Source organism: Opisthocomus hoazin, chromosome 5 (assembly GCF_030867145.1).
Source record: "Opisthocomus hoazin isolate bOpiHoa1 chromosome 5, bOpiHoa1.hap1, whole genome shotgun sequence".
NCBI lineage: Eukaryota > Metazoa > Chordata > Aves > Opisthocomiformes > Opisthocomidae > Opisthocomus > Opisthocomus hoazin.
The window spans coordinates 27,068,338-27,089,460 of NC_134418.1; the positions used below are offsets into that span (position 1 = coordinate 27,068,338).

At 39.5% G+C, this 21,123-nt stretch overlaps 1 protein-coding gene across 1 annotated transcript in view; it reads right to left on the bottom strand.

The window, feature by feature from the left end:
- Window positions 1–444: 444 nt before the first annotated feature.
- The window catches only part of TMEM156 (transmembrane protein 156), a 28,755-nt gene continuing 8,076 nt past the window's right edge, over window positions 445–21,123 (bottom strand). The window contains exons 3-7 of the mRNA XM_075422164.1: window positions 20,789–21,046; window positions 18,579–18,686; window positions 15,293–15,388; window positions 9,843–9,947; window positions 445–1,760 (exon numbers count right to left, since the gene is read on the bottom strand). Of these exons, the coding sequence (XP_075278279.1) occupies window positions 1,741–1,760; window positions 9,843–9,947; window positions 15,293–15,388; window positions 18,579–18,686; window positions 20,789–21,046 (587 nt within the window). The 3' untranslated portion in view covers window positions 445–1,740. The remainder of the gene's footprint in view (window positions 1,761–9,842; window positions 9,948–15,292; window positions 15,389–18,578; window positions 18,687–20,788; window positions 21,047–21,123) is intronic.

Sequence of the window (21,123 nt, forward strand, 5' to 3'; positions counted from 1 at the left end):
TTGGGTTTACCTGTTCTTGGAGTTTTTACAGGTGACTTGGAAGATGGAACCTTCAAGGGCAGTAAAACCAAACACTTAGAGAGCTGTGGGATAACTGTGGGTGATAAAAGACTCACAGTTTAGCCATGCAAGGAAAAGAAGAGAGGGAGGTTATAGGCAGCAAGAACAATGGAATTAAATTATAGGGAAAAGGAAATTAAATTGGGGTCATGAGGAGCAGGGCTGTCCCTATCAGCAAGATCTCTGGATTACTGAAGGGGAAGAGTGATAGTGCCATCATTTGAAGCATTTAAACACCGACTAAAATGGCCTTAGCAATTCTGCAGTGACTGGAGACAGATACATCTCTTATTCTGCAAGTTGCTGTTCTACAGTAAGGAAGAAAAAAAAACGAACCAGAAACAAATTGATAGGTTTATTTTATAGACTGCATTAAAAAATCTATTTCTGAATAGCTTTAAGTTATTACCACAGACAAGCAATAAAGCCTCAAAAGCCCCCAAATCAAGAAAGTCAGTATTTTTCTCTGATTTTTTTTATAAGATGGTAGCAAGCAATAGAAACATGCTTCAGATGTATCCAGCTAAATATAAAAAAATCCATATGGCCTCAAATCATTCAGAAGCTAATGTTCACAACTATTCCTATTAAATCTGAACGGCTTGGTGCAGTATAATGACTGGAGAAGCAATTTTGGAAAGCTTCAGGAGGGATAAGCTGTATGAATGTACGGGATGGGGGTGATGAAGTATTAGCATGATGCTGAATTGCTGCATATTGTATTTGCAATGGGCAGTTTACAATCTGTTCATCCTGATGGATTTAGCACAAGGGAGTCTGAAGCCCTGGCTCTGCAATTTCTGTCTCTGCCTAGTAATTGATGGTTAAATTGTACCCACAAATAACATGTTAGCACCAAATGAGTTTGGGACCCTGCTCAGCCCAAACAGCTCCATTACGCTCAGAGGAGCAGTAATAAATGGAAAGTAAGGCAAAGTTCCAGGAGATAATGAGTCTGAATACTAATGACCGAAGCTAATACAAAAGATAGCAATGCAATTTATCAAAAAGTACGAAACCCATTTGGTGTCTTAATGAGTTATTAAAAAACAATAATAACGATTTTGTGGTTTGAAGCCAAATCACTATTTTTCCACATTTTTTTCTTTATCCACTAGGACGTTGCAGAATTTATGAAGGTCTTCCTGGTTTACTGCAGAAATTAAAATGTGCTGCAGAGTTCTCCCCTTCCATGATCCTTTGGCCACCTTCCTCAACAGCCAGAAATTGTATCTTTTAAGCATCTTAGCCACCTAGAGCATTCCAGAGGCTGAAAACTCTGCTCGTTTCATGAAAGTAGAGAATAATTTCTATCTTTAAACAGGCTTTCTTATCCTATGGAGAATATAAAATAAATTTCTTCTCTGACAGAAAATGAAATGATTGCAAGGATTATCTCACAACCGTATAATTAAGTATAAACCCTGAATGAACTGGAAATAGATGTGAAATCTATACTCTCCAACTGAAGTTGTTTCTACAGCAAAACATGTTTGTCCATAATTCAGATTTTCTTAATACCAGATAGTTCTGGTGATGGATAAAATGGAGCTTCTCAACTAAAACTCGTAGTTGGCATTCTCAGGAAAAGACATATAACATCGCTCCCCAAACTGGAAATGGTGACACTTTCTTCTGTGGTGTATGATGTGTCTTCCTTCATCCAACAGTAATGGTATTTCATATGGTGACACCTGAAACTGAAGAAAACAGTATCAGAAAAAAAGGTTAGTTAGGTCTTTCCTAATTTATCTTAAGTGTCATTCTTTTGACTTTCATAGTAATGAATTTTTCTCTTTATTACAAAAGAAAACAGCATTGTAACTGAGAGGCAGACAAAATAGACGGTACACATCAGATTGGAGCAAAAGACCTAGGAATGATACCTGCCAGTGGAATGGTGGTTTAAGTACCTGCCCCGCGAGACCGTGAGGCAGGAACCTGAGTGAGAAGCGGTGGACCTTACTTGCTTTCAGGGAAGCTTGGCAACATAAGAGTGGGCAGCGCCAGAAGCTGCCCTGGAAAGCGTTCACCACATCCACCTGGCTAAGTGCTCCAGCAAGGATGTCCCTCAAGCCTCTCAAACTGGCTTTCTTCAGAGCGTCTCCTTCTTCGCAGAGTTCAGCTTGGTCTTAAAGGTAGGTGGTGATTGATCTCTTTCCTTCAAATAACTGAGCAGGCTTCACTCGCTCTCTTCTTCCCTCCTGGCAGCTAGATGAGGAGAGAGGTTTGTGTGCTATCTGCCTCCACTCCTGAATCTCTTGCTCTGTGTCAGCCCCTGGGCATCTTCTGCAGCAGAGTGTTCAGAAGTAAATCTGGGGTATTAACAAGGTCTTACTGCAGCCGAGCCAAAATAAGCTAAATTATCCTAATGGGAAAAAATAAAAATAGACCAACCTGAACCACCAGCTGGGTGAAAGGATTTGCAAACCTGTGCCCGACTGCATTTCCCGTACTATACTCATATACAGTAGGACAAATTTAGAAATAATGAAACAAGAGCAGTGTTTTCCACATTCCCAAGCGAAAGATACTCCTCAGTAATCATCAATGAGGCTTTTGAAATTTGGGCTGCAGCTTCCAGAGTAGCACGTGATGAGGAACCTTGAGATATGAAAATGCCCAGATCCCAGTCAAGCTCATCTTAGTTTTGGGGGATCTATACAATGGCGGGGGTGGGGAGTGCAGGATTTCTGTACTTTTTATTTGCACACGGAGTGAAAAATCAAATGTAGCTTGTCACCCATTCTGGTAGTTCCTGTAGTGGCACGCCCGATAACAAGATCCGTCTCCCGTTTCCTTTACATCATAAGAACTGGGATAAGAAGCGTTTCTTTGGCTGTGCAATCATACTGGAGGCAGCAGCTGCTGAAGAGCACTAGAAAATGACAAGTGTAGGCAGCATACAATGCATCAAAAATTGATGCCAGCTAATGGAACAGGGGGTTTAAGCAGCCTGCACAGTGCCTATTACAGTCCAGTTGTGCAAGCAAGCAGGAGTGCTTCCCTTCAAAAACCTCCAAGTGTCTGGTTTGGAGAGAAACGCATCCTGGCATGCATTTTATGCAGAGCCAAATCATTGTGCCAAGTACTCCAGAACGTGCTCAGCAATCTGATTCAGTGAGCTCTTTCGTGCTGAGAGGAGTTTTCATTTTAATATATGATGAAGACTTGAATCTATTACGGAAGCAGAAACAGAGGAGGAATTATCTTTCATTATATTTAAAAAATAAATATGTAACTGAGTGACTGCATACAGTCCTGAAAACAGTTTAAAGCTGCATGTGGGCATAAAGCTTTTTTCATAGTTTCCTACAGGAATTCATGAAAGCATTAAAAGCAATGTCTTACACAAATGGCCAACTGGCAAAACCAGTGCGTCAGTCCTAGTACGAACTTCTGCCTTCAGCAGCGTCACACCTGATTTTATGATGACATTAACCACAGTACATCTATCACTTCTGAGCACTAAAATGCTGCTTTTCAGAAAATGTGTCAAAAGGGTAATTGGAAGGATCCCAGCAATTTAAAATCACACCTACTGGTCTTTACAAATACATGCATGATTTACAAAAACAGCTTAACTGTAATCTTTCTCTCACTCCTGAGTACACTTGGTACGTGCCTTTGCGAGAATGTTTTGAACTATGTTTCACTGTTTTCCCTGCATAATTTGTATCTTCTGTTGTTTGTGTGGGTGTCTTGCTCGAAGACAGATGAGAGAGGGATTCTTTTAAACAGGAAAACATTTCCATAAAGCCACCATCACAGAAGGAAAAGCAAAGAATATTTTTAGTTGCCCTTTCTGTTTGTGCTACTACGTTCTGCAATGACAGGATTTAAAGACCTCTTCAGGAAGGCAGCAGAGGCCTCAGCCAAAGCCCAGGTAATACCCTGGGTGGACTTGCATTGAATTTTTCTGGTATCAGACTGGACTCTGCACAATTAAATTCCTGAATTGCTAGGGGAGGGTATCCTTAGAAAATGACAGCAGTGATAACACTCTGAATGTAGCTGGGTAGGAATCAGCCTCTCATACACTTAGTTACTTACTGATCTCTTGTGCCAGCCGACCCATGTGGGAGGTTTTGTGTCCACATGCTTTTAGGTGGTAAGAGAGGAAAGGGACCCATCAACTTCTATTATTTTACAATTTCTGTGAAAGGCGTTTTCACCTTTTTAGCCATACGCATGCTTCCCCTGTGCTTCCTCGCTCTCAGTTACCTGTCATCTACCTTACGTTCCAGTTTTATAATTCATTTCACCTGAAGAGAAGATTGTGCCTTAAATTCTATAGCCACTGGGAGATCAACTTGTCTTATCTAATTATACAGCTACAGTGTCACTCGGGAAGAAATACAGAAACGTGAAGCACCTTACCTGTTCAAGGATCTCAAAGCTCTTTACAAAGAGAGATGGAAGTGCTGGTGGTGAAAGGCCACATACTAAAAAGTGCTAGAAATTGCTGACGTGGAACTTTCATTAGCTTTTATGCAGCCTTTGACGCATCCACTGGTTTTATTAAGAGAATTAATGGGAGGGAGGCAGGACACTAAGATTGTTTCATCTTGTCCTTGGGGCATTGACTGTCAAAGAGACTGATGCAGTAAATAAAGTGTCTGGGGTAATAGTGACCAATTTGTGTGAATTTTATCTAACAACAGCTCAGAGCATAATGCTGCACACTTTTAAAAAAAAAAAAAAAGTCCACAACAGTTGGCTTTAAGACGCTGAGTTGTCCTTCTTTCTTTCCTCAGAAAATGGCAGCACTTCATCCAGGAACTGTCAGGTCTGTATCAGTGTATAGCTTCCCCAAATAAGGGCGAACACTGTTCTGTCCCTAGTCATTATGAAATCCATTAATGCTCCATTTGATCCAGAGAATTCAATGCTGCTTCCCCTTCAACAGCCAGAGGACAGAAGTACTGCTGGAGCAGGCTCACAATTACTCTTCGTGCTATACACACGTCATTTTTACCCTGCCCTGATCACCGTAAGATTGAACCATTCCATGATTCTGTGAAGCGCACCTTTGGCGTGGAAGAGGCCAGCAAGCCCTGCGCAGCCTGCCCAGACGCCACGTGGTCCCACCACCGGGGAAAGAAGGATTGCCACGAGGGCAGCACAGACAGACACAGAGCGACATCACTCCTCCAGACAGGCTTTCCGAAGCCTCCAAAGGCATGTTTAGCCAAAACCCTCCCTACATAACAGCGATTTCAGGGCTAACCATCAGTAAAATCACCTTCCTGAATGCTCTAATACCTTCAGACAGGCTGTTCACCATATATAGGGCTGTTTTAATGGGCATGGTGATTTGACTCTTATTTGCTCACTTTTATTTCTTAAGCCAATTATTCTGTGCCCCCACTATTTTAGAGAATAGCCATTGAATCAAGCACATTCAGAATCATTAGTCCTCTTATGGACACGCTGTATTTTTCTAAGTAAAGGGAGTTGGTAGGCTCATGTTGATATATGAATTCAGTATTTCTCCTTTTGGTCTGCTCGCCCAGATTTCTTGCTATCAGTCCAGCTGTAATGTCTTTGCATCTGCCACAGATGAGAGTATTGACTTGAAAAAAAGCAGACCCAGATACACATCCCACAGCATTTTAGAGCTGCTAAAAAATAATAGTTGATGCAAATAGTGCTTTGTAAGTTAAAAGCATTACACAATCTCTGTTTTAGCTGAGGATAAACAGTTCCACGGTGCAGATTAGTAATGAGATGTCATTGGCAGAGACAGAAAAAGTTGGGTCTCCAGAGCCTTATTCTAGCATGCTGTCCCCTCAACTACATTGCTTCCAAATGCAAATATTTGCCCTGAATAGAATGTTCATGCTTCCTACCTAAACAGCAGCCTTGAAATTTACAATAATTAATGTCACCATTTGACAGCACTAAGGAATACATCTACAGATGCCATATGTAAAGAGAGAGCTGTCTTAAAGCACTTGAGAGACGTGGCTCATTCATTTTTTCCAGGACAGTTGCTCATATGGTGGTTTAATGAAAGACAGCAGAAGCAGAGGAGGATTCTTAACTTCAGCACTCAAATGTAATAATAATACTTACTGTGAAAATACACAGAGACATTAAGTGAGCTATGCTGAAAAGATTCCCCTTTGGCAAAGGTATGAGTGCAGAAGTTGGTAGATTTTTTTATTAGCTGAAGTAACTGTCAGTGTGACAGTAACCAATGAACAGTATGTAATGGAGCATGTGCATGCATCTCTGCACACACACACACACACAAATACACACATGTATAGATATATGGATAGACACACACACAGAGGATATGAGTATATTGTGTGGCCATGTGCTGGTCATATATTTATCAACATATTTACATTCTATGATCAACAGTATTGTCTTAAATATAAAGACACTAAAAACATTTACAAAAAGAAACATGTCTTTTTCTGACATAGAAAGAAAAATCCACCAGAAAGTAGCAACATGTCATTGATTATTGATCTCTCTCCATCAATCAGCAAGACAAATACTTCCCTATTGCAGACTGGAGCGATGAGTGAATAATACCCCTTATACTTTGCTCTCCTGTCTAATCTGGATTTTTAACTTACTAAATTCCTGTGGCTAAAACCAACATTGTCAAGCCTTTCAGCTTTCAATTTGTTGGGTTAAGGGCCACTGCTGAGGCCATCAGCAGGTTCTCCAGCTCAGTAGCAATAAGGACAGTGGTAAGTGTGATCCTTGCTTTTCCATCTCATCCTCCTTACAGCTGCTATGACACCTACCATGCCTACAGTGTAGCTAGCCTCCTTACACAGAAATCAGACAGACAATCTGTGCTGCGGTGAATGCGTTCTCTGAGCGCAGCTTCAGCTAGCTGGAAATGAGGAAAAGCAGAACTCAAGAGCAGTTTGCCTGTCCTCGTCTTGCCTGTTACATCCAGGGCAGGCATTTGGGTAACTTTTACCAACGAGACTGAAGCCATATTTGAAGCAGAGACAGGCAGATGTAGGCACTGTCCCCAGTGGAGCTCTCTCAGGTTTCTAGCTCAGGCTAGAACTTTTCCTTGTTTGAGACTCTTGTATTGGTGGTCTGAAGTGCGTGTGCTTCAGGGGACCAGCTGGTAGCGCGATACAAAGATGATGCTTTTGATCAAGAAGCTCCTGGTACATACTCCCTACCTTCATCCCACCTCCTTCTTGGGAAAAAGCAGATTTTATCAAGTTGACGGAGTCTATAACTGTCTTTGTCAGTTCTGGGAATTTAATCATCTTTGTGTTTTTCAGTCTCGGTACTCAGCTGTTCATGTGCAGCACTTCTAATGCAGCCAGCTCCTCCATGTTGAGCAAACTAGTCTTTAGTCGCATTCTAGAGACTTCATAGAGACAACCCTAGCACTCATAAGAAAAGTAGACCACAATCTCCTTCCACAGCCTAAGCAAGCAGAAGAACTTCTAGCTAGCAAGCTTTCCTGTAACTGCAGTGTTGTTAGGCACGGAGCCACCCACGAACACAAGTAGTAATGAGTTGAACCTGACCTTATCAGATGAGGGGGGATGTTTTTCTTTGCAGGAAGTGAAGCAAAACTAAAGTAGTAAGTGCTTTTATTATTTTCACAGAGTATTTAGCTTTGAGACAGTACTCCTTTGAGAAATGTTACTCAAAAACTAATGTGATGAAAGGCAGATCTAGATCTAAGTTCCTGCCTCTCCAACCACAGCATTTAATAATCTTTCCACACAATGTCATGTAACATTACAATTTCATGTATTTGGCATTAATCCCACATGTCACACCCAGCTTTCACCTCATTGCCAGCAGTCCTTCTGACAGGAAGGCTTCATTATGACCAGGAAAACAAGCTTCCTTCCATACAGCACAGCACTGGAACAAGGTATTTGGGGTTTCTCAAAATACCTAATCTTCTTTCAGTCACTAACCCAGAGATTAAAGAATGGGATAACTCCATCTCAAAGCATCCCCGATCTCCTATATTCCCTCACAGAGCAATCAAAGATCTGCAAAGTTGTTCCATCTCTTCTTTCTATTCTTTAATACATATCACTTAATATAAGGAAAGCAAAAGGAGTGCTAGCAGGTTGATCCCAATGGTTACTCCCAGCTCTAGGAACACAAAAGTTAATTTGGCATGGGAATGGGCCACAATGGATTTTTTCCTGCTTCTAAAAGAGAAGTTTTGGTGAACCCAACATCCTGGAAGGACAAAGCATGGTACTGATCAGCCATAATACTGTATAAATAAAGGCACCGAATTCTAGTGAGCACGCCCTTAGCAACACATCCTGTTACAACCTTAGAAATGTATTTAACCCCAGAGTAAATGCTCTCACAGGAAACAATTAAGGTGGGTGGGTGAGTGGCAGACAGGGGTAGAAGAAGATAAAGGTTTACCTGCGAGACAGTTGGCAGGTATCGGAAAAAGAAATGGTCTAATACTGAAGCAGTTGGGAGGAGTCCCTGGAAGAAGAAAGAAGCTGCCCTCCAGAGCAGCTGACGGGGCTCTGGGAAAGGGCCTGCTCACTCAGCAAAAGCTCGTGACGTCCAAATGGCAAACAGCTGAACTCAGATGATCTGAGAACTGTGCTCACCTATGTCACAGACTTCCCAGGTCATGTTAGCTTTCTCTGCCTTCTGATATCCACATTTTAGAATAGTAATAATGACGACTTTCCATCTTTCAAGTCCTCGTAAGATCTATAGATGGAAATCACTTTAAAAGTGGTCAGTATTTTTAATCCTTATAGTACACTGTCCTGTAACCCAGCTAGTCTCTCTCAAAAGCCAAACAATAATCTATGTCATTTATTAATTTATTATGGCAATACTTCATCTTTTGTCAGCAATGCTGATCACAATTTCTTCTTTAGCGTTGCTCTCAACATACAACTTCATTGTTTATGGTTCCACATAAAGCACAAAAATCAAAGTGCTCTTCAGTACATCATTTTTTTTAACACATTAAAAAAGATAGGAGGACATGGTACTGAGTTTTCAATAAAACTCCATCCAATTTAAATAGGTGTAAAGAAGGACCTTCTTAAGCTTTCAACCTAAAATATTCACCATAAACAGTAATATAATCTGTGCAAGTAGCCATAACCTGGTCTATGCAATTGCTATATTAGTTGGTATTACTTACTCAGGCACCATCTGTTCTGCTTCTAGGCATTACAAGTATTGCCAACAAGAGGTATCTTTTACTGCACATTTCTTTTAAGACTTGTTTCCTTACATCTGGACTTCCTGAAACAATTTATTGTAGTACAAGGGCTGGAGAAAGTTAGAAGTGGGAGACTAGTTTTAGTTCCAAACTGAAAACAACTTCTTGCCGCACCTTCTGACTGGTGTAACAATGACAGAGTGATTGATATTTTTATTTGGGGAATTTGCTCAGCAAACTATTTATTTCAAACACTCGCTTCTTTAGACATCATTTGCAAATTGCTTCTTTCCACTGCCCTTGTCAGAAACAAAAGCCAGCATAATTTTGAAGTCCAGGGCACAATATTCTACACCAGAAAAATAGCATCAGAATTTGCACTGGGGCCCTCAGGGACACACCAGGCTGACACATTAGTTTACAGATGACCCTCGGTAGCAGAAGGAAAATTGATTTTGTTTCCCTGACACCTAGCTCTCACAAAACACATTTTTCAGTTTGTCATCTCATATACTCAGCTAAAAGAAGTAGTAATTTATTTTGAGCAGATATTGCATACTATTAATTTTAAAAATACGAGGCAAAACAGAATAACTGGAGTTGTAAGATATTTACTTACCTTCTACAGTTGATGCACCTACATGACAATGCTCTTGTTCAGGAATTATGGGCAGTATCTTTGTGGTCTGTACAGTAAGTGGAATCTGTTCTTTGCTGGTTTTCACTATTGAAAGTTAAAATAATTTTTATCCATATTATTAAACAGCAAATACATCTGCAGAGAGTTAAACATTGAATCTGCAAGTTTGAAAGTAATTGAGACCTATCTGAACACAAGGCAGAGGTGGACAGCCAGTTTTTCAGTGAGACTTCAGTGCCTAGAGATGCAGGAACTCCTGAAAGTACCAACTATGTTTTGTATTTAACATCCTCTTGATACTTGTGAGACTACAACATGCTGATCCTAAGTCTCCCTGGGAAGCAGCTTGAAGGTAGGCAACTAAAATGCTCTTGGAAATTTTACGAGTAGTGAAAATACAAAAGCATGCAAATTTGGGGTTAACTAAGAGTCTCCCAAAATACAAAAACCTACAGTTGCCTGGTTAAGCAGAAACAACTGAAATTTAGAGTGTGAACTTTCTGATTCATTTTCACATAAGGGCAGCCCAGACTGCCGCTCAAGGAACACGTGATGTGGCCTCAGCTATCTCGTCATACGCACAGGGACAGCTACTGGGTATCATCCAGTTGTTAACAACGATAACAGCATGCACCTCAGAAGCAGAGAGAGGTGTGGTGATGCTGTTAGCACACTGGCAACACAGATCCCGATATGAGATCTTACTGGGATACAGACAAAGAAATGCGGAAATAGCGTTGTCAGGCAAATGAACTCCCAGTTGTTGATCCAATGCATTTGTCAAAGAACTACTGTAGAACACAATTAATATTTTAACTCCAGGTCCATCCTGTTCCTGACCATCCACAACTTCTGTAAACCTACAAATGGGTTTCTGCTGAGTTCATAATGAGAGGATGAACTGTGCCACTTACATTTAGCTACATCCCTTCTCCACTGACTATAGCATTTGGTCTTCTCATTTTAAAAATGCGATTAAAAAATAGAGTTTGGATCTTGATAATTAAGCAACTGAATATGAAAAGCAAAATTAAAATAAAACTGAGGTAGTTTTAAAATTAGAAAAATAGCAATGGATCTTGTTTCACCCTCAGGATGAACCTGGAAAGAATGAGAATGTAGGCTGATACTCCCTTCAGAGCCTGTGTGTGACACTGTTCTGCATGCACTCAAACTGAGCAGAGAAATGGCCCCTCGTGCAATGGTGCTCTCCTGAAAGCATACAGGGGCTATGAAAAGCTCCCAGAAATTACCTGTATCCTAGAGATTTTATGCTCCCTTCTGAAACATTAAAAAAGACCCAAAGTGGTAATAAGGCTTCACAATTTTTCTCTGGAAATGTTGCCTCTCAGAAGCGTGTAAGTCTGTGTTGAATATCGAATACTGTGACAAGCTTTGCTTTTCCCAGCATTATTCATCTAAGCTGCAGAGGAAAAGACAACTATTCATCTGTGTCAGGAACTGAAAAGGATCAGAATCAAATAGGTGGTGCTTCACTTGGCCAAGATTAAACAAATTTCTCCTTTCTTGGCTTTGCATCTACTTACTGCTGTAGAAGATGTATCTTGCCTGTCCTCTTCTCTAAAAAGAAAATGTATTGGAGAATACCAGGAGGAGTGAGTCTGAATTCACTGGGATGCCAGCCCTGACACTACTGGGCCAGCGTTTGCTTCTGTTTCCAACCTGTCAACTAACCTGAAGCTGTAGCTATACATCAGAGAGATGGTAGGATTTTGCCTGTTTCCTCTAATCTTGTAAGAGATAAACTATTATTTTAATAGGATAGCACAGAAGACAATACAGGAATTCAAATGACTGACAGGAGATTTCTCTCTGTGCAAATTACAGCTGTCAAGCCCACTTATATCAAATGCGATGAATGTCACAAAGTCTAAACAGTCCAGAAAACAAGCACAAGCCAGAAACCCTGAGGTTTTATTCTCTGAGTCCTGCCTGTCACCATGATCCTACAATGTCCTTCTTTCAGAGTGACTTATACAATTACCATCCATCAGAATTAACTTTGCATTACTGTGAGTCAGACAAGTGAGTCAGGAAATCCTGTATTTGTATCCTAAAATGTGACGAACCAAGCTGTCACTCCATGAGCCAATGGAGTACCACTGAAAGTGAGTGAAGTGTACTGTCTGAGCAGTGTAGAACAAGGCATTATGTCTGAACTAAGGTTGCCCACACAGACTGTAGAGCAATAACATGATGACATTAACAATATGATTCCCTGTCTGCACGGTCCCATTCTAGCATAGGAATGGAAGCAGGCTTTTTTTTCCAACAGACCTTATGCTGCTTTCAAAATAGGATAAAAATAATCAAGGAATGTCATTCCTAAGCTAGGAAAAGTAGATCTAAATAGGAATTTATAATGGTAGACTTGTTGTAATATAAATTCACACTTCAGTATAACCCATATAATTATATTAATGAAACTTCCACATTAAAAGACCCTGCTTAGGCAGATTCAGCCGAAGTATTGAACATCCTGATTTATGCATTCTGTTTCATGTGCAACTTCTTTTTTTTTTTTTTTTTATAATAATGTAATGTACAGTTCACACACACTGGCCTGCTCCCACCAAGTAATTCTGTGCCATGCCCCCAGGCTTGTTTTTGTTTAGGATACAGCTATATGAGAATAGCTATCCTTAATCCGTTGCTAGTAGTGGGAAAGGTACTAAAGTGGGTTAGGGTAAGTGGGCCACGGAAAAGGTATAAGAGCAGGGCAAGTATAGCTGCCTTCCCTTTCTCTGGAACTGAGGCTGATTTAAGCAGTAAGCTGCACATGACAGCTAGCAGTTTCTATCTGAGTTCTTTTAAAATACTGTGGGGAATACTGTCTAGTCCTTCTAATTGCTATTATTAATTTATTAAGTTGTTCCAAAACCTCTTCTACTGCCTCTTCAATTTGAGAAAACTCATCAAAGAAATTCTTGCAATAGAAATCTCTGATGTGGGAATCTCCCTAGGATTCTCTGCCGTGAACACAAAGCAAGGAACCGACTTTTCTTCTACAGACTATTTTCCATGTGCTACTACTATCAAGTCCTATTTGATACAAAAACGCTCTGTGTCTGGAAATACAGATAGGCCACTTAAAGAATACTTAGTTCTTGCGCTGAAGAAAAAGCACCCTGTACTCTTTCCCTTCTCTTGTGGCTGCATTTAAGGGCAACTGTGTTTTGTCAGTTCATACCACTCAAGGGACAGTTTTACATAAATGCAATGGCAGGAACAGATCCAAAGTCTAGAAAATGTGCTCTGTACGGCCCATGCTCTAGTGCATACTTTTTTGGCTTAACAGCACAGGTAATGTTTAGTCAACATTTATGACCAGAATGCTTTAAAGTTCCCATATCGTCACTATATGTGCTTAATCCTTTGTAGTACCATGAATTTGGAAGGCTGTAACTTTAATCCTACCCTAGAGAACATACTACCTATTTTCCCTCCTTTCCTCTGACCACCAGACTTAATGGTAACGACTCATGGATATAGAGCCACTAACAGTTTCACAAAATTAGCATCCATGCCATAAATTATCTTTTTGTAGGACCACAGTGATATGAAGACAGTAATTCCCTGAGCCTGCCTAGGAAATAATTCTCATTCTCAAAGTACAGGTTTCCTTCTTTTTCTTCTTTTATCCTTTCTGAACTTTGAATAACCTTTTAGTAGTACCTATACGTCTTTTCATCTATAGGAGATACTGTCACATCCTCTCAAATAGATAGTTATTTAGTCTCATTACACTGTTTCCAGGGTCGTTGTATTGTCTTCAGTGGATATTTTGTTTCAAGATTCCAAGCTATGCGCTAATGATAGTGAAAATATTATCAAGGGCTGTCGCAGAAGTGATCTATAGCTATTTATAATCCATTATCACAGCAGCAAATCTTAAATTTAGCAACTGTGGAAAAAATAAACTCATTTGAAATGGTCTTGATTCCACTTTACTTTATATTGGTATAAATCAGGAAATTGACTGGATTGACTGGAATTAGGGTGTGTGAAATCAAGGGATTTCGTATTAAATTAAAACCCATTACAGTAGTTCATACAACTAAGTCTCTTTCTGGGTTAAATGGATAGATTAAAGCGGGATGAACATATATGTAAGAATGACAGACTAATATGGGATTCCTATTCTCTTCAGTAAAATCTAGTAAAACTAGATTTGAATTTCCATAATACTCCATTATCAAAAATGCCTTTGGATATACAACACTAAAAATGTCATTGTGAACATGCTGATAAAACAGGCATGGTATTAGTGAAGCTACTCAAGACAAAAGATGTCAGAAAGATAATTCCTTTCCTGCAGGATGAAAATAACGAGCTCATAAATACATCTTAGAGGTAGCCAGCGCTTTAAAATTGAGGAGCATAAATTGTACTCCCAGGAGAGTTCAGACAGACAGAGGGCTATTCACTCATTCCTAGGTAAAATTTAAGTGCCATGAGTTACTGAGATGTAGAGAGAAATTATTGAGTCTCCTCTTACTCCTGAAGAACCGGCAAACCAAACAGAGAGGTACCCAAACCTAGCCAAATTTTAAAACTTTTTTTTCATTTGCTAGCTTTGTAGTTGTTCTTGTTTTGGAGGGAGGTTGGTTTGCCATTCAGAACTATTGTTCTATGTGTCCGTGTTAACCTTTTTAAAGACAGAGCTCCCTTCATGAAACCAGAATCCACAAATTTATTGAAGCATATGACTCTTCCAGCAGTATCAGTGACGCTCAGAGCTACGGCTGCTCATTTCCCCTCACACAGAGGTTTGTTACCAAATCATAATTTCTGGAACCAAAACTTTGAGTTTAGCCATGCCATTTAATTCATCTGTGCTAAACATACTATCCTCTCAGAAGACCACATTTCAATTCCTATCTGAAACTAGAAAATTGTACTTTGTGGGAATTTTTCCCTAGAAATAGGCCACAAAGTGCCAGCAGAGTTATTCTCTGAGCCCTGATACAGCCACGCATTCTATCCTTTGGTAGCAGATTTTGTCAATAGTCTTAAACACATAAACCATGCATACACGTGTGTACATGTGTGTATGCTTTTCATACACACACAAAGCACTCAGCTGCCAAACCTCAAATGTGTCATGCAACACAACCAAAAATTAAAAGGCGGTAAAAAACCCAAAGTCATTAATGGAATACATTTGGAAGACTGGGAGAAGCATTCCTGCATGATACATAAGTCTTCTTATAGTTTCATTGTCAGCATTATTTATTTATGATATAAAAATGTTTCCATAACATAAGCCAGATCAAATATGTGTAGGATCAAAGTGACTCTGAAACAAGCCTGAAGCATCCTCTGACAGAAAAGACTTAAAAGGTCTTTCTTGACCTCCTCATGCCTCAAGATTTATTAGGTTTTTATTTTACTTTTGTATTACTTACCAGGAAAAGGATGAATTTTAGTAGCAGATATGGTTCTTCTTGCATGTCTGGAAGTCCTTAGAATAGTCAAAACTGCTGCTACTCTGTGTTTACGATCTGTTTTAAACAAAATGCATTATCCTCAACTATAGAATTACATACAACACTGATTAGACAGAAATGTGGTAAACACCTTATTCTTAAACTGTTCAACACCTTCCACAAAAAAAACAGGAAAGCTTTGAAATAAGGTGATGAGGAGAACCTAGGGCCAGATGTTTTATATTTTCCTGAACGAAATTTTCTGGAAATTCCATTCAGGTTTGCCCCTTTCAAATTATTCCTTCCATGCTCTATACTGTGTACCGTGAATAAATTTTGGAAGGTTATCGAAGAAGTATATGTTCCAGTACAGGTTCAGACTCACACTGCTGACAGTAGAATAGCAAGGATGGAGTGTGCTGGCATCCCAGAAAGCTGACAGATTCTTTGCAAGAGTGGGGTGTTCATCTTTGGAACCACAGTTTGAGAGCAAGCTCTACACCACCCAGAGAGAGCAGGATAGAGGTGGGTTGAAGGCTTCTGACTGTCCTCAGCACCCAGTTCATAAACTCATCAGTCTTTCCATCCTTCTGCTGCTCTCTTAATACCGAGGTCTTGGTGGGGTTACTGCAGTTGATTGTGCAGCTGTTATGGTGAGCCCTGTTCTACAGTGACTGCAGTTCAGCGCTCACCCAGCTTCTGACGACAGGCTCGCTCCAATTCTACATAACAGAAGTGATTTTTTTTTTTTTCTTTAAGAACATTAGAAAACTTCATCTTTAAGAAATTCATTAAGCTAGCTTTTTTTAGGCCATCATTTTTTTATGAAGAGCCGGCGGAGATCTAATGCACTGAAGCCCTAAGCATGCATTCTAACAGTTAATGTCAAAGAAAGTTCTGGAAGTGGTCATAAGACAAGAGTGGAAGGGAAAAGGCAAAAGGACTAGTTTCTGATTTAGCTCCTTTGTCACGGATCGGTTGTAACCTCCACCAAGTTTATTTGGATATTTTATTTTATGCACTTGTGGAAATAACTTCATTAATGTTTCAGAGAGTCTCAGAGTCTGCCTAGCAGAATGTCTTGGAAGGTCTCAAGACAAAATGAATAATTCCATATTTCTTAACAGCTTTCAGTAGTGCTCAGAAATTAAGATAAAAAGGACTAACTGCATTATGACTGTAAAAATTCTTAGCAGCTGTTTTAGGCTCATAGTAACATTCTACTGCGTTCTTTGGGCAGTACTGAAAAAAGCAGTATATAGGCTTGCAATTAAAGGTGGCATCATAATATATACACACAAGGAATATAACCCTTAAATCTGATTTTTATGTGCTTGTCTTTTGTCAGTAACATATTGGTGTTGTTTATAATGTTAGATATTGCAAATTTAACTAATAAACCCACTATTCACTATTAACAGAAAATGTATTCTAGAAGCAAATGAGTAATTAGAAGCCTCAAAAGGGCATCTTTTCCTCACTGCTTGTGTCCATGACAATTCTGATAAACCTGCATTTAATAGAAAACTGATGGTTAAGAATGAAGGCAGTAAATCATTAATCATCACTACTAATAGTTCTGGGGTGTTATGGGATGTTATGACTCAAAGCATAGAAAACCATACACATGACATTTATAGGTAGTTTTCAAATCACAAATAAAAGTCCTTCAAATTAGAGCATTTAATAGCCCACTTATAAATACCTAATTTACACTTCATGGGATTCTCATACACATAAAATAAGTCTCAGAATTTGGGTCTAGCAGTACGTAAAAGATCATGTATTTTAACCAAGATAATATCATAAGGAGTTTCTCTAATCATCGGCGGGGGGGGGGGGGGGGGGGGGCACAGATTTGCCACTTTAAGCAACTATTTTGCTTATTCATTAAAAATATAAGCATGAATTATTTACACTATGCAAAAAAAACACAGAAACATTTTGTATGTGGGCACTTTTCCTTCTGTTCAGTTGTGATTAAAGCTAGACTCCTACTGCTCTTTCGTTACAAAACTGCCTGTGGGTACAGTAGGGATGAGCAGGGGAATGGATATGGCTCATCATTTTTTTATTACCCCTGTGACCAAGGTCTCCATTTGGCCGCTCTGGACTACATGGGGAATGGACATCTGCCTGGTAATAGCAACTAAATGCTGGTTGTCTGGAGGCATTCTGCCCGCTCAGGGCTGACACAGGCAGAAAGTCTCAGGAAATTGCTGTGGAAAGCATCCAAGAGCTATTATCTCAGGTAACAGCTTAAGTACAGTCTTTTCATACTGATGAAAGGTGTGTGCTCCCTGTACCACCTACCTCTGACTTGGGATGAAAACAAGGACCAGCAGCTGATAAGCGGTCGATTTTTTGCATTGTTTTTGTGCAGAGGATCTAATCTTGATTGCTCAAAAGTCTCAAGCTCAGGGTACTCCTACACTTTATTCTTGCTTTCTTCACCGTATATTGCTAGAAGAAATGCTGTAAATCCTGATTTCAGCCTGTATCCCAAATTAATTGCATAGGAAGAACCTGTCTTGGCTGGTGAAGGCATTCTGTAGAAACAATTGTTTCAGTCTCTGAACTAAGGACAAGTTCTTTCATAGCAAAGTTTTAATCACTTGGAATAGTCAATAGCGCTGATTCAGGAATCACAGCAATATTTTCTTTGCTGAAATAACAGCAAAGAGAAGAAATGTTATCTGGTCTTAATTCAACTCTGGGATTAAGAAGGCACAGCCTGATTGACCTGTACAGGATTACCTGCACCACTGAATTTAGATAACCAGTTTTTAGGCCAGACAGTTGAGTGCATATCTCCTCCTATCTATCCTGTATTTTTTTCTTGACCGTGACCTAGATAAATCATCTTCAGGAAAGAAAGGGTATTTCAGTCTGCTTATATTGGTCACTGGCATTTCTACTTCAGACCTTCAGCAAGGTTGAACTGTAATTATTTATCTGTTGGAATCAGTCTGAAACCAGAAGTTCATATCATTAAGGAACTTAGGCCACCAAGCATCTGTCAAAAAAAACCCATATTTCATTCGCCATCAACAAGCTTGGATTTGCATCCACAATTCAGAGGTGAGAGGTGATAGTATCAATCATCTGTGCATTTCTGTCCCTCTATAAGAAGCTTTCACCGTATTACAATTAAAATGTTGCTGTCTGAACCATATTAATAATCAGAAGCTTTGTTATTGTAAACGTATACATTTTTCACTGCATAAAAATTTTAATTCATGCAGATTAACTGTTTGTTACTCACAGTTTTGTTCCTTTTCTTGGATTATTTTGTAGATGACAATTGAAATAGTAAACACAAAAACTACTGGAATCATAGTGAGCCAAATGATCTTCGTCATACACATTGGATCTGTCCATAAAACATAGAAGAGATAAAATGAAGCAGGAAATCACCAGCAGAGAAAAGCAGAACATTCAATCCTGGTAGGTTTTTGGACCATGCCTGTCCCCACAGACGAAAATTTAAAACAAAATAGAAAATTATGCCTTTTTCTTCCAGCCTTTTTTGTTGTTTGAAATGAAGTTTCCTATCTAGAATTTAGTTTTATTTTCACCTGTATCTATCTCCCCATGTCTGAAACAGTTACATGTAGCGAAGTGAATGAAAACTTCTCCTATTTGTATAAACTGTTATATGCAACTCAGCCAGGAAGAAAATGCTTCAAAGATCAACATTTATATTTAAGGTAGAACAGAGCTAATATATATCCCCTCTTTGTCTGGATGGAGCACAGAAGGAGCGGCTCCACTGTCCAACACTGGCCTGTGGTGGCATTCTCAACCTCCCGGTCCATCTCCACATACAGGAGAAGGTAAGATTCTACATATAGAAATTTTCTTATCAAAAAGTGCGGAAATGCTACCAGCAGGACCCCTCTGGGGAGTTCTTTTAACCAAAGCTGCCTTGGGGAAGAATCAGCCTGGGACCAGGTGTAGGAGGCAGGCTGCTGTTTCGGACAACAGCTGCTGCAGAAATGCACCCACGTTCCGCAGGGAATTAGCTGAGTAACTAGTGCAAGCCAGGACTATACACCACAGACAAAGGATAGGGGGAACTTTCCACCCTGGTTGGTTGAAAAACCTTTCAAACTTCTTTGGCAGCTGCATGTTAATGCATACCTTTGCATTGTCAAATAACTATTTTAAAAACCAGCTATGTTATTGTGAGTCATATGAAATCAAATTACAGACTATAGCCAAACCACTGTTTTCCTTTCCTTGACTTAGAATAGCATGATTAGACCTACATCGACTTCCCTTGTGTATCTTCTCCACTGAGGAGTCATGAGGTAACTGCCAATAACCCCATGGCTCTTTGAGGTAAGCACAGTTCATCCCTCTTAATTCAGAACTAAAAATATCTTTTATACAGTCATTTAGGCTCCTTTCATACAAAAAGTACTCTACCCCATCTTGCAGTGACTTGTAAAGACTTGTGTATCAGCCCAGCTTAGTCAAAGGCCTGAGCACACCTCTAATTTTTTTAGAAGTAAATAGAAAAAAGATGAGTTGTTAATTTTTGTTGTTAATTTGAGATAACTACTTCCCAGGTAAATCACCATTGGCAAAGGGTGGTTGGCTCATAGTTTTGACACAAGTTAGCAGGGCAAGCTACAAACTATGTTCCTCTCAGAGATAGACCTACTTAGTCAAAAAAAACGAAGTTGCCCTCTCTTCTCTAAGATTTTACCTGGACTTATTTAACATAGGTTTAGCCAACTCCAAAACACTTTTTTTTTTTTCCAGCAAAGGTACGCCATAAAATGCATTTGCCATACAAAACTAAATGAATGTAATAATTCAGCAACTCCCAGATGGCAAGCATTGCATATAGACGGGCTGGAAGCCCTGACCATGGTCAGGCAGTCAGCCCAAAAACTCCTGCAGCACAAAGCGAGTTTTGAAAAGCTGACAGGCTGTCCTCTGGGAAAACTAAGCCTAGTTCAGCTGAAGATTTCTCTTCTAAGTGTACTGTAGTGAGGCTGTGTAGTAGGATATTGCAGTACAACAGTAAGAAAAGTCAAACCTGTCTCCTGGTTCTTCTGCCACTGAATTTAACAGGAATTTTTTTCATTTACCTCCAAGACAACAGAGTTATGCTATTATCAGGAAGGCGAGAGGAAAAAGTAATTCCAGGTTTTGTCATACATGCAATTTGTGAGTCTGTCACCGCTAAGCAAAAAAATGTACAGACACTTACTTTGCTGTGCTGCTTCGAGGAAAAAAAAGAAAGCCACATCTAAATCTGCTTTAAATCACTGTAAAAACTGTCAGTTGCCTACTAAAGATGGTCTTCTACTAAGGGATGATCAAAATTGTATTCTTTTCTTGTGAAATACTTAAATACTTTCAAATGGTTGCTGAAAGCAGAGAACTACCTACTGGAGATTTTTTGCAAGGCTCATATTGTTTCTGGTTTGATTTCTATTCTGACTCTCCTTTGTAACTTACATTCCACGTAAGACTTCAGTTGCAGTGAAATATTCATACAGTCATTCTGGTCATCCATCATTGCGACTAGACAGGAATGATTTAGGTATTCTTCGGGTGCATTTCTTCTGCTGACTATAGAATTGTTGATGTGGATTTCCAGCAGATAGTAAGTATTATGCTCCACTTCTTCTTTCTTGGAAATCGTAGTGAAATTAAAATATTTATAAAAATAAATAACATCTGCTTTCACTTCCAGTGAGTCTTTTGCTTTTGGAACTAAAAATCAAAACAAAACTGTTACATAACATATGGCAGAGAAAGAGACAACTCTCAGAAAGAACAATAAAATAAGT